Source organism: Pteronotus mesoamericanus, unplaced genomic scaffold, assembly GCF_021234165.1.
Source record: "Pteronotus mesoamericanus isolate MK-2021 breed Mesoamerican mustached bat unplaced genomic scaffold, CSHL_Meso_final contig_20, whole genome shotgun sequence".
Lineage (NCBI taxonomy): Eukaryota > Metazoa > Chordata > Mammalia > Chiroptera > Mormoopidae > Pteronotus > Pteronotus mesoamericanus.
Genome location: NW_026555085.1, coordinates 61,272,306 through 61,286,726, shown reverse-complemented (window position 1 = coordinate 61,286,726; position 14,421 = coordinate 61,272,306). Strand labels below are relative to the sequence as shown.

The 14,421-nt window shown below is 35.9% G+C and overlaps 1 protein-coding gene across 1 annotated transcript in view; it reads left to right on the top strand.

Moving 5' to 3' along the window:
* ATG5 (autophagy related 5) overlaps window positions 1-14,421 on the top strand; it is a 116,518-nt gene that overhangs the window by 30,178 nt on the left and 71,919 nt on the right. Inside the window, exon 5 of the mRNA XM_054569776.1 lies at window positions 6,510-6,672. Within this exon, the coding sequence (XP_054425751.1) occupies window positions 6,510-6,672 (163 nt within the window). The remainder of the gene's footprint in view (window positions 1-6,509; window positions 6,673-14,421) is intronic.

Here is a 14,421-nt window from a genome sequence, read left to right as displayed (position 1 = left end):
GTAACAAATGAAAAAGGTAGAAACCTAATAAAAGCAGTTTTATGCATGTTAATTGGTTAAGAAATACATAAATACTATATAAATACTATAAGTATATGGCAGTTTATGTTAATAAAGACTAGAAATTTGCTTGTGGAAATGAATATTAGAAGGGTTAGCTGCTTGTCAGTTATTGTGAAGTAATGAAAAGAAGGTTATCTGAAATCAGACAGTTGGAATATTGGCTGTGGATAGCTCACAATGTGAATTGAGGTAGCAGATCCATTTCCGAGGTGTGTCTGTTTTATGTATTCGTATGTGGCTTGGTTTAGCGAAGTGCAGTTTTCTGTGTTTACCTAGTATTTCTTGTGGATGATATTTACAAAAGATGAAATCCACATTGCTGTAATTGTCTCCTAATATATCTTTCACTTGAACAGTTTATATTTATGAACATATAATATGCATAATAACACTGTATATGTTCATATGGGAGTAACCCATTAGCCCATGAAAATGTGCTCAACATCTTGAGTCACCAGGAAAATGTATAGTATATTAAAATCATAGTGAGGTGTTGCTTCACACTCTAGTGTAACCAGGATTAAAAAACTGACTACCAATTTTCAGGACATGGAGTAACTCTATCATACATTGCTGTTGGGAGTGTAAATTATGTTACCACCTTCGAAAACAGTTTGATAGTTTTCAAATAAAGTTAAACATACTCTATGACCCAACATTTTTGTTTCAAGGTATATGCCAAGAAAAACGAAAACATGTTCACAAAAGGTTTAAATACTAATGTCTTAGCAGCTATCTAATAGCCAAAATCTGGATATAATCTTAATGTCTAACAGGTTTTTGGATTAACAGATTGTGGTGTGTTCATTCCGTGGTATACTACTCAGCAACTAAAAGAATCTAACTGCTGATACATGGAGTAACAGATGAATTTCAAAAGTGTTATTTTAAATGGAAGATGCTAGATTATATAGTACTACGTATTATGTGATTCTATTTATATGTGATTATATTTTGGGCAAAACAAGTCTCTGGTAATAAAAACTAGGTATTGGGTCAGTGATTAGCTGGGATTGAAGTGAAGGACCTGGTTGCAAAGGGCACCAAGGAACTTTTGGGGGGTGATGGTAATATTCTATACCTTGTTTGGTCTGACAGTTAGGCAGCGTCAAAATTCATCTAACTGTACACTTAAAATTTCTGCATTTCACTGTGAATCATATTTCAGTAAGTTTGACTTTGTAAAAAGTTTATTGGGAGAAGACAGAGAGGTGAGAACAGTCATGATCTCTGCCTTGTGGGGATTTAAGGGTAGTGTGACATAAGAATATAAATGATATTATAGAGTCAAGTATAAGGACTCTGTGAACTTAACTTAGACTTGGGGAGTAAAATTCCTTGGAGAAAATGATGTCAAAACAGAACTTGAAGACTGAGGAGGATTTTTAGGGGTAGACGAGTAAGTGGTCAAGAGATGGGCAAGGACAAAGACTTCCAGCCCGAGGAAGTAGTTTGTGCAAAGGCACAGAGATGAGAGAGTATGGCTGAAAGAATGTTTGAGCAGCAGCTGTTCGAGATCATTGGAGTGGAGAAGTGTGTTTAAGGGAGTCAGGAAAGAATGAAGCATGTGAAATGGGAGTGAGAGATTATGCTGGAGAAGTTAATAGAGATGTAAGTCATTCAGGAAACTGGAGGGTTTAAGAAGAAGTTTGATTATGTCCTAAAAGTAGAGTCGAATAGCTGAGTGAGAAGACCAGATTTGCACTTTAGGAAGATCACTGTGACTCCAAATGTGAAAAATGAATTAAAGGGTGTAAGACTATGTGTGGGATCCAGTTAGGTTTTCAGAAAGGTCAGATAGTTGTTAGTTTGTACTGGAAAAGTGGCCCTGGGAATGTTTAAAGTGAATGGCTTCAGATCTTAGGACGGAGACTCAACAGAACTTGAAGTGGATGTGGGAGACAGGGAGAAGAAGAGTCAAGGGGGAAAATATTTTTTTACTTTTGGACTTGTTTGGTTTCATATGCCTACCAAATGTGTATCTACTTGATTAATGGGTTATGGGTTCTAGGGTAATGAGAAGGATCTTGGTTGGAGACAGAGACTGAGACTCATTAATTCATGGCATGGAAGTAGGTAGACTTAATTCAAGGTGAGTATATAGAATGAAAAAATGAAGAGATCCAGAACAGAAAAATATCAACATTTTTAATGCATGGCCCAGAATAGACTCTTGCAAATGAGAGTGAGAAAAAGATAAGAGGAAATGAGAAGTGTGGTAACAGATTTGAGGATGACTGCTTCGAGGAGAATTGTCAGAGATGTTATTAGAGGATTGGCAAGGGATTTAAACAATTAAGGACTGAAAGGTATCTTTTTGACCTTGAAGAGAGCTATTTCAGTGGAGTTGATAAGGGTAGCAGCCAGGTTGCATGGTTAGGTAAGAGCTGAATGCCAGCTGCTTGAGTTTCAGGGTTGGCTCTGAAGGGAAGAGAGAGGACTCTAGCCAGAGGGATGTTGAGGTTGAGGGAAGGGTTTGGTTTTTTACTTTCGCTGTTGGATTTGTTTTTAAGAACAACAAATAGGAAATGGTAATTGCAGGAAAAAAAGTGGTAAAAGATAATGTTATAGAAAGAGGGTAATAATTAACTGAGCTGGGTTTCAAAGGTACAAAAAACAGGGTGGAAGATATACCTTAGATTGAATCAGGAAAGGAGTGATTGGTTGCAGGTAAGTTTATAGATTGGATCTTGGTAATATTAGGAGATATAAGAAAATCAAGAAAGTTTTTAAAAATTTTAGTGCTGATTTTAGCATTGATAGAGTTAACGTCTATTAGCATCTTTTTCGTAGTATATTATTTTTTTCATCCTGAAAATGATATTTCAGAGGACATTTGAAAATTCTTCTCTCTTTCCATTTCCACATACATACACAACAAAGTGATTTTGGAAATAACATTTTTAGATTTTATAAAAGTAAGCCTTTAAACTATGGCCTCATATTTTCCCTGTCAGAATGCTGAGTCCACTGTTAAAGGCAGATTAACAATAAAATCACATTGCTCTATATATGTTAGGTTGCTCGGATTGCCATAACAAAATATTGGTTGGTTTAAACAACAGAAATTTATATTCTTGTAATTCAGAATGCTGGAAAGTCCAAGATCAAGTCAAGTCCCAGCAGGGTTTGGTTTCTGGTAAGGACTCTCTTCCTGGCGTTTGTATGATTACCTTCTCACTGTGTTCTCACATGGCCATTTCTCCTTGGGTATGCAGAAAGAGAGACTGAGCGCTCTGCTGTTTTCTTTTAAGGACACTAGTCCTGTTGGATCAGGGCCTCACCCTTACAACCTCATTTAAACTAAATTGCTTCCTTAAAGGTCCCATCTCCAAATACAGCCACACTTTTATGAGGGTTGAGACTTCAATATGTGACTATTGGGAGGACACAAATACTGAGTCCGCAACACTTATTTATTGGCAACTTTTGTATTTTCATTGTGAAGTTAGATACTTTATTAATAATATGGAAAATGCATTTCTGCTGTTGTTTTGCTCCATTGTCTTAATAGAGCTAGCAGCATTATTAGTAGACTGAAAGGCTTTTTTTCCTCCCCAGTTACCTTATAAATAGTTTTAGATGAGTGTTGTTTAGTGTTATTTGGTGGTCTCTAATGTATCTGGACATATTCCAGACTGTGTGGATTAATATTTTAATTAAAGGACACAGGTAATATCTAAGTAAATGGAACCTTTCTGATCATTTCTGTAAAAGTAAAATTAGATTTAGATTATCAGGCATTCTGACATGGAAGATTAATGAAAGCAAGTAAACATGGTGTCAAACTCATCTTTATTTACAAGAATTTGTTTGGACTGAAAAAGATAAATCACTAATACACAACTGCTAATATATGTAAGAAGAGATTAAACATGTAATGAATTAGGAGTCTGCTTGTAATTTTATTGTGAAGTTTTAGGGAAAAAAGATTTTCCATCCCCATCCCAAGCTAATCATGGAAAAGAGAAGCATTTCATGAGTAGGAGCCGAGGGGGCTTTGACTGAGACATCTGTCACTTTATTCATTGTCACAATTCAACTTCTATGGCTGCTTAATCAGATATCTCCTTTTTGTGTTACTGCTCTTGTGTTTCCCCTGAGTTTATTTCATGAAAGAGTTCATCCCCTTCCTATATAGAGTCAGAACATTCTCTGTTGAAGGGTAGGTTTGCAAATATCTGCACTTTTTGATCTCCCTTTTTTGCTATAAAAACTAGTCATTTGTAATTGTTAGCTGTGAATTATAGGTGTCAGCATTGGTTCAGTTGAGAAATCTTTAAAGCAAAGGAAATCTAGGAAAAGCAAAACTGTTGTACTTTATCTGGTTACAGGAGCCATTGAGGGGCTTAGCCTACTTTGAAGTGATACTACAAATGGTGGGATTCCACCTCACCCCCACTCAACTTCCCAAGCAACTCTTTTGAGAGATCCTAACTCCTTTTTTCCATAATAAGCTGTACACAGTTTTAACAAATTGTAACAGTACTTAAGCTTAATAGGTCATAAATTCATACCATATTAAAATAATATTTTCTTTGGAATATGAACTTTTCATATTTTCCGTCACTCATTCATAATCAATGTGCATAATTAGCACAGAGAACTGTACAATATCTGAGCTAATTCTAAATTTGTAGATCAAGTATAGCAAAGTCAGAATTTTCTTAAATATCTGTCATAATATTAATTAATTTGAATAGAATTGATACGATACACAAGGTCTGTCCAGAAAAAGTCCGACCATTGTTAATATAATGAGAACGGTTTGTGCAACATTGGTGTAACCTGGCAGCCAAGGAGAGTGGACTGGAATGTGCGCGTATGAACGACGACGACTTCACTGTACTGGGCAGTGGGGGTGGTGGATGCTGTTGAGTGAGCCTGTGTGCTGTGTGGCCATCTCATTCAAAATGACTGCGTGAGTAGAGCCAACAAATCTGCATCAGATTTTGCTTTAAGCTTGAACACTCCTCTGCAGGAACTATTTAGATGATTCGAAAGACCACAGCTATGGGCAACTGGTTTTTGGCAGCTTCATCCCAACAAGCCTGCTCATGTATCACATCTCCTGCACAGTTTTTTTTAGTAAAACAAAGTCATCTAGGTGACTCATCCCGCTACAGCCCAGATTTGGCACCCTGCAACTTCTGGCTTTTCCCAAAACTAAAATCACCTTTGAAAGGGCAGAGATTTCAGAACTTCATTGAGATTCAGGAAAATATGGAGGAGCAGCTGATAGTGATTGGGAGAACTGAGTGAGGTCCCCAAGGTACCTACTTTGAAGGGGACTGAGGCATCATTGTCCTCTGTACAATGTTTCCTGTATCTTCTTCAAACATGGCTGGATACTTTCTGGACAGACCTCGCTCATTTAATTCTTTGTTTTGATGAGGAAGCCAGGACAAATCCCCTTAATCTATCTGAAGCAAAAGAAATACATCTGATTGTAAAGTCGATTACAGCAGGGACCTTCTCTCCATACCACCCATATCCTCTCCTGTTTTTCACTTTTGCCTTTCTACCTCTCATATTCTCCTTTTGCCTTTACATTTTTAGGAAATTTTTATTTTCTCGTGTTTTTTGCCTTTGTGTTCCTGTGTCTGAAAGCATCCACCTTAGCTCTTTATGGACCTGTAGTGCAAGAGCACCATGAACCTGGGACCCCTTTGTACCTAGAGAAACAATTCAGTTGTCTCATCTCTTTCCTTCTGCTCCAGGCAACTGTGACCAGTGGGTAGTTTATATAGTGGCTTACCTTGTCCTCAGCAGAAACTATGAGATCAGACTCTATGAGAATAAATGAAGATAGGGCTATTTGCATTTAAAGATTATAATAGGAAATTGCTATAGGTAGTCAAGTGCCTTTTCACTTGGTGGGAGGGCCATTTATTGTAAGTTTCTAAATTATTTAGGAGCTTTCCATGGCTTAAAAATTGAATGTTTCCTATTAATAAAGTAACAGAGTAGGCTATGACTAAATGTGATTTTCTGCCATTATTGTCTCTTTTTATTGAAGGACTTACAGAACGTCTTTTTCTGTAAAATAACTTTTGAATATAATCATTAAGTATTTAAGTGTTATGGAGGAAGTGGAATTGCATGGTGGTTAAGAGCTTGGAATCTTAGTTGGACTATCCTAGCTCCACTACTTGGAAGCTATATGACTATCTACTTCCTGAGCTTTTTAAAAAATCTGTGAAATAGCAATAACAGTCATGCACATATCATATAAAGATTATTTGGAAAAGGTATAAAATATGCCATATAGCTAAATATGTTTAAGTTCATTTAAAAAGTATTTGGAATTGTACTAAAAATCTCTTTGTTGGGAAGGTAAGAGATGGTTTACTAAAAATATTGGAAAGTCTGGGGAGATACAGCTCTTTAAGAAGCTAATTTTATACTGTCTTATATGTGTATATATATTTTTTTCCCTTCGATAGGGTTTTCCAGAAAAGGACCTTCTGCACTGTCCATCTAAGGATGCAGTTGAAGCTCATTTTATGTCTTGTGTGAAAGAAGCTGATGCTTTAAAGCACAAAAGTCAAGTAATCAATGAAATGCAGAAAAAAGATCACAAGCAGCTCTGGATGGGATTACATAATGGTAAATACAGCAATGCGGGGTTTCCGACTACCCCTTTATAAAGTATGAAGTAACGAATTCTGTAATTGGCTGTATTTTAGGATTGGTGGTGCAAGTTTAGATTCCAGTCTCTAGACACAAAATTTTACGAAGAAGCTACCTTCAATCATCCCATACGTTGTGCCCTTCCAACATCTCTCTTCCTGGATTCTTCAGCATTAGACTGATTGCTTTGCCCATAACAGGGCAGTACAAACTTCCTGTGTTTAGCTGTTGGAAAAAGTACCCTTACCCCTCCTAATCATGATCCTTCTGGAATTGCAATTGAATGCTCTGTTTGCATACTAAAGTACCCCCATTTGGGTAGGGTATGAACTTCAGCTTCTGTTTAGTCAGAACAGTAAGACTTGCTTTGTGCTTGGGTTCTCTCTCCTGGCTGGGACCTAGGAAATACACTCAAGGAAAAACTGAGGGCAATCTGCAATTCACTACTCTTCTTCTTTTAAGCAATCATAGCTCCTTAATCTTGCCTGCACTGATTGCCCTCCAGTGCCTTCAAACAGTTCTGTGTACAAGGAATTCCTTGCTTTGCAGAAGTCCAATATGCATGATTTTAGTTAACATGATTTAGTAAAATAATACCATTCCCAGTTGCCAAGAGAGTAAATCTTAAAAGTTCTCATCAGAAGGAAGAAAAATCTTTTTGTAACTTTGTATGATGACTGGTGATAACTAGACTTTTTGTGGTTATCATTTTGTAGCATATACAAATATTGAATTATTGTGTTGTACACCTGAAATTAATATAATGTTATTTGGTAATTATAACCCAACTTAAAAAAGAAAAATATACCAGTTTCCCAAAAATATGGTTCAAATTTCATTTACCATGGTATATATTAACTGAATAATTGCATAAAGCACAAACTTTATTGCTAGCTCTTCAGTCTGTAAGTCATTACGTAATAGTACATATGCATCATGATCAGTCACTTTACGTTTTCAATACCTGTCAGTGAATCATCAGTACGCATCTGTTATTTTCATTCACAGACAGCAAAGCATTTAATGTTACCTCCTTGTCTCCAGTGATAAACCCACAGAACATTTTATAACACTGGATAATTGAAAGAGGGAATTGGCCCAAAAAAGGTGAAAATGAAGTAAAGAAAGAAAAAGTGATAATTCTGAAAGCGAAATTTGAATAGAATGTAATAGAATTAGAGAAGACATAGCTGACTGTGAGAATGTGGACACCACTGCCATTTGAAAGAGTTTAGATCACAGCCGCAGGAGAGGAGTGCAGGTGAACTTTTCCCCATACATGTAGAAAGTGGTTGTCACGGAAACGATGATTTTATCCCAGAGGAACTGATGCTGGCAAAGAACTCAGTAAAGGGACAGAGATATTTCATGACTCTCAAAGTGTAAATGATAGCGTCTTAGATATTGATCCAAACTCTTTTGACAGTTCATTATGGTTTTTGAAAGATGCTTGCTTGTAAGTTAAACATCAAGGAAGTAAGCCCTATTCAAACATGCTTAAGTTTTATGGTGTTTTGTTTTTTTTTTACAAAGAAATAAAACACTTAAATTCTTTGTGCTTGTAATGTTTTAAATTACTGTGTACTAAATAAATATTAGCCTTAATCCTTTCATTTTCCTATAAATTTATGGTCATCAGAGATTTTTATGTTTTGACTTTTTTTTTAAAGATCACAATAATCATAATTTTTCCCATTAACTCTTAAGATCGCTTTGTATATTTATATCTTGCACGGTCACCTTTCCAGTCCCCTGATACTGTGCAAAGCAAGGACTGCCTCTGTTTTCTCCATCTTTCATAATTGTTTTTGGACAGGGCGTTAGTCCAATGTAAGATTCTCTTTCTTGGCAATAATTAGAATAAAAGAGAAGCTCCCCCCCCCCCAAAAGAACTGTTAATTTGAAAAATGTGACCTAATAATTGTCTTTTGGACTATATTATTACCATGTCAAAGAGGTGCTTTTAGTTATTTACTGTTTATTACACTTTCGTTATACAAAATAGAGTATTATATGACTTCAGTATACAAAAGACACATATTTGATGACCCTGTGAACTGTAAATTAAATTTTCTCATTTTTAAGTTTCTTAGATGTGACCCAAGTTACATGGAGTTCCTCCTTAGTTTTATATTTGTACTTCTGGTATTTATCAGCTAGATCATTGCAGAGGCAGGCACCAGGCCTTTCATCTCATTTATATTACTGAATACACAAATTTTTACTAAATGGTTAAAAGAGTTTACAGTCCCTTAAGGTATACTTTTCCATTTTCCTTGCTGGCTATTTGAAGATGAAGTGATATTTTAAGAGCCTTGTGAATCAGAAGATTGCCTAAATGGAAGAAGGGAATCTTCTAAAGAGAAAAGGGATCTGAGAATAATTTGGCTTTGGTATTGAAGTAAATAATATAAATGGACATTTAAGCAGATGTTCTTGAACTCTATTTTGAATGTGATGAGTCAGCTATAGATTTCTTGGGAATTCAGCAGAGGATTCTAAAAAAGATTGAAATGTTTCATTTGAGGCACTAGAGGATTGGGCATAGAGAGTGATGGTAAAGGGTTGTGAAAACAAAGGCCTGGTTTTTAAGTATCAGCTGTACTAGTAGCTTTTTAGGGCAAGTCACTCAGTTCTTTTGGTTTCAGTTTCTTTATCTGTGAAATAAGAGAATATCTATTTCTCTTATAGGTGTCTTCAGAAGCTTTAATGAAACGCTAATACAGTTTATGTGAAAGTGTTTGAAAGGAAGCATAGCTGTCTTGATAAAAAGAATTGCTGAGAAGTCACTTTGAGACGCTGGAACTGGGGTTGGCAAAAAATGGTCATGGGCCAGCCACCTGTTTATATAAATAAAGATTTAGTAGAACCCTGCAACACCCATTCATTCATGTATTGTTTATGTCTGCTTTCATGCTACAACAGATGAGATAAACAGTTGTGGCAGAGAGCATGTGGCCCACAGCCTAAAATGTTTGCTATCTCTGACCCTTTAAGAAAATATTTGTTAGCCCATAGAAGGTTGAGCAAACCAACAGCTCATATTTATTATTGACCTAAGGCATGACTCAAAATGTCACACATTCAGAACTTGGTATAATATAATGTATCAGACTTAGTTTAATACTGCCTTTGTGATATTTCTTTTTTTATTTAAATATTTTATTTATTTATTTTTTAGACAGATGGGAAGGGAAGGGCGAAAGAGAGGGAGAGAAACATTGGTGTGTGAGAGATACACTGAGCTGTTTCCTCTGGCATGCCCCCACATGGGGACCTGGCCCACAACCCAGGCATGTGCTCTGACTGGGAATTAAACCGGCAACCCTTTTATTCACAGGCCGGCACTCAGTCCACTGAGGCACGCCAGCCAGGGCCAGGGATATTTTTTTGGAATAAAATTTTTTTTCCCCTGTTTTTAGCTCATATAGTTTATTAAGTTAAATCTTATAAATTACTTTTCAAATTGAGTTTTATTAAATTTGACGTAAGCTGGTATGTGGTTAAAATATGTTTTATTCCATTTTTATATTTAGCTATAAATTATTTTTGCAGCTATTATGTTTGGTGTTATTCGTACTGATAATCAGGGCTTACATACTCAAAACCTTATTTATGGTGTCCTGTGGATACTGGAGACACCTTGATATTTATTCATTTAGGAAATTTTTAGCTAGGTAAAGGTTGTTTATAGAAAACGTTATCTGCATTAAGGTCAATTGGTGAAAGGTGGGTGTATAGTAGTAGTTAATTTGTTCCTTCTGCATGTAATGCTCTTTCCCATCTTTTTTGTCTGTGTCACTTCTACGTAACGGTTTTTTGCTCATCTCTTTTGTCACCTCCTGTGTGAAGCCTTCCCTCTATTTTTAGCCAACAAATGTTGAACATCTAACATGTGCCTGACAGTATATTATGAGCTAGTAATAACCCACCAGTGATAGAACAAACATGAACCCTGTCTTCGTGGAGCCTACAGCCAAGTGGAGGCAGAACTGTTGTTTTCATACTGTCATGACTCCTTGTCCATTTATGTCCACTTTTGCTCTCGCATTTCATCATACTCTGGAGTAGTTATACTTTATGTGTTCTGCTAGGATATAAATTTCTCCTGGTTGGAATGTATTACACATTTGGCTATCCCCAACACCTATTCTCGTCATTCACATACTGAAGACAAATATTGACTGAATGACTTTTATTTTATTCCTTTCTAATACTGTAAGTCCCATTAATAGCTTTTTATAAATAGTTTAATATTAGTATAAAATAGTGAGTGACCTGTTTGAGTTTGTTTACCAAAATAGATTTTATGTTTAAAAGTTTTTCCATCCAAAAGAAAGTCCTATTAATTTGTGAAGTCAAAGGTATTTCATTTTTTGGTTAGTATAATTGCAAATTGGTCAAGATTGAGACATAGCAGGTGGTAAGTTTATTTATTCAGAACTGCACCTGTAGAACACAACAACTAAACAACAATTTAAACAATTTTTGAATACTTTCAAATGCTAATTTTAATTTTTCAGATCTCTGTGAAAGAGAAATAAGAAAAGCTTTTGAAACCAAGAAAAGCTTTTGAAACCAACTCATTTAAGACATACTCTGCCTTTCAGTGTTTTTTTATGGATTTTCATTTTAGATATAAAAGTATGTAACTTCCTGTGCAACAGAGTTAGTGACCACACACACAAAAAGAAAGTAGCATATTTATTATTTATGAGGCAGTTGCCACATGTGCAGGCTATATTCTGTTAAAATGTCAAGCTGTTTTTCTTACAAGCTAGAGATTTTGAGGAAATCTCTGAAGAATATTTTTAAGGTAGGAGTTAGTTTTCAGCCTTTATTTTCTGTATACTAAAAAGAAACAAAGGCATTAAATAAATTCCATAGACCTTCAAGTAAATGCAAATTTTGACTGCTAAATATGTTGAATATATACATTGTTTCTAAAGGGTGGTTAATCTCTTTAAGCTAAGTTATGTTTTAAAGAAATTATTTGTTAGTGCACCATTCTAACTTAAAACTGATTTTTAAAAGGACACAGTGATTAAAGATGATTTTTATAACAAGTCATAACATTTTGAAAGTTTTGTTTGATAAGTGATATAAAAGATAAATGTAGTAGTTCTAGGTTTTTGGAGGTTTCTATGACAAGAGAGAGTTGGGTTGTAATCACATTGCTTTGTGTTCATCAGTTGCATTTGGTAGAATAGATATTTGAGCATTCGTTGCTCAGAGAAGAGTATTGGACCTGGTCTTCACTTGCTAGCTCTTACCAGTTGTGTGGCCATGGCAAGTCACTTTTCTCTGCAGCCTGGAGTTTCCTTATAAATGTGAAGATTTTAAAACGTCACTGGACTCAAATTCAAGGACTGTGAAGTGGTAATCACATACACCTGAATTCTGATGATGATTCTCAGTTGACTCCAGAAAGACCTCTTGGAAGAATAATTCGTGTTCATAATTTCTCTCTTTCCCTTTCTCCTTCTCTTTTCCCTCCCCCTCCCACCCCGTTTCCTTTCCCCTCTATCCCCTTTGCTGCCCCTTTCTCCCTGGCCCTTTTAAGTAGGACTTAGGAGGGAGGTAATTGGTAACTTGCCAGAAATGTATGGTGTTATAGTAGAAAGACAACTAAAAGAGACACGAAATTTTGTGACTCAGCTCTTCAAGAGTGGTGATGTAGAATGTGATGTAAGAACATCTTGTCTGCTGAGTGGAGAATGAAAGAGCGAGTGGAGACTGGAAATGATCAGGCTTTAGTGGTAGGTCCAGGAATAAGATGATGGTGGCCTTTAGGATGAGGATAGTGTACCAGAATGAAATGCTTGGCCTCTCTGACTCCACCTTGTTCAAGCCTGCTTTATTCCCATGCCCTTCAGGCTCAGAGCATCTGCTTAGTCTTGCGTATAGACATGCAAATCATTAGAGGAATTCTGCTGGGGGCTTGAGTTCTACAAAAATAGTCTCTTATCAGAAGGTGCCTCTACCGAGGAGATGAGGGAAGTATATACAAAAAATAATGAATGTTTATCAAAGATTTGCCGGAACCTCCTGCAAAATCTTCCTTGGACCCCAGGTGACACCAAGGTATCTGTGGTTGTCAGTCACCTCCTGCCTCTCTCACTTCCCCTTCCCTTGACATAAAAGAAGCCTAAACTCTATTTTCAGATGATGGATTGGAGGATTAGGTCTCCCATCTTCTCAGTTCTTGCCTTCTTGATCATTAAACCTTTCCTTATTCCAAACTCTGATATTTTGAGTTTTGGCCTTTTGATGCAGTGGGGCGCAAGGGACTTTGTACCAGTAACGTAAAAGTAAGTGAATAAAAGTAAGTGAATCTTGTTTTTTTTTCCCCCAGTGTTAGAATTGATGGAACCTATTGTTAGATTCCGTGTCAGTTTAGGGTGAAAAAAAGAGTCATTCTTGGGTTCTGACTTGGGCAGCTAGATGGATAGTGGTGCTTTATGCTGTGACATGAAATAACTAGGTAGACCATAGATTTGGGATGGGGAATGAAGCTTAATAGAGAACATGAACTTTGGGGTCAAGAGTTTGAAATGTCTCTGAGACGTTCATGTGGAGATGTATTGAGTTAAATGTTAAGTATTGTGTGTGCCAGTAGATGCAGAAAGCTTAGTAGATTTGAATCAAATGCTACAGCTTCTAATTTCATACTTGTTTACTTTCACAGTAAGTGCCATCTTTATTTTATCTTTAATCTTCCTAGTGATACAAGGCAATGAAACATGGAGCAGCCCCTTATATCCTAAATGTTTGGCAATTCCTTATATCCACCAATTATCATGTGCTTTTCTTTCTCCATACAGCAGTTAGCCATTTCTGTTATTCTTTTGCTTGCAGTACAACAGGTTAATAGGTTGAGTCCGAAGCTGTGTGTGTGGCATTCCGGAATCTACAACTTTGAGATACTTGCTTAAAGCAAATTTGTAACCTGCTTGAGCATTCAGTTAAGTTTTACTGTGGAACAAACAAGCATTTTACTATTTTACATGTTTTAAATCAATCTCTCGGTATTTCACTTTCTGTAATTAAAAATAATGATGGAAATCTAAAAAGTTTATGCATTGGCATTTTAATATAAAGCCATAAAGGTACTTTACTAGGCTTCTGGAGAAATACTGCTCTTGGAAGTTATATGATTTAAGTGAATAAATTTGGAATTATTTGGATCATAGCCTCTTCTTGCAGTGCTTTGGGTATAATTGGCAGTGAACATCATGGATAATAAAACTTGATGAAAACATTTAGACAGTTAATTTCATAATACACTACAGATTATACTAACGTAAGTTTATTGGGAAGAGTCTATTAATAGCAGTGAATGGTCATGTGTCCCAGAGTCCATCAGGGGTAGGCGATAACATTTTGTAGATGAGATTCAGTTGATACATGTGTAAATCTATAGGACTAAATTGATACTTCAGTCTACAGTCTGATGAATAATTGAAAATATTTTTAGTGAACTTGTGTTGCAGGAATATAAAAGTTTAGTTTGTAATGTCCTTTTAAATAAAATTCCAAATAATCTACAGTAAAAAAGACTACCATATCTTTTATATGATTCAGTTAAAAAAATTTATGTTAACATGCTATCTTTTTTTTAAGTTTGGGAAGGTTCAGGATACTTTTATTATGAATTTGGTATGTCTGATCAACGATTTTCTCTCTTGGGAGTCACGAACTTCATTACTGTTTGAATTTATACAG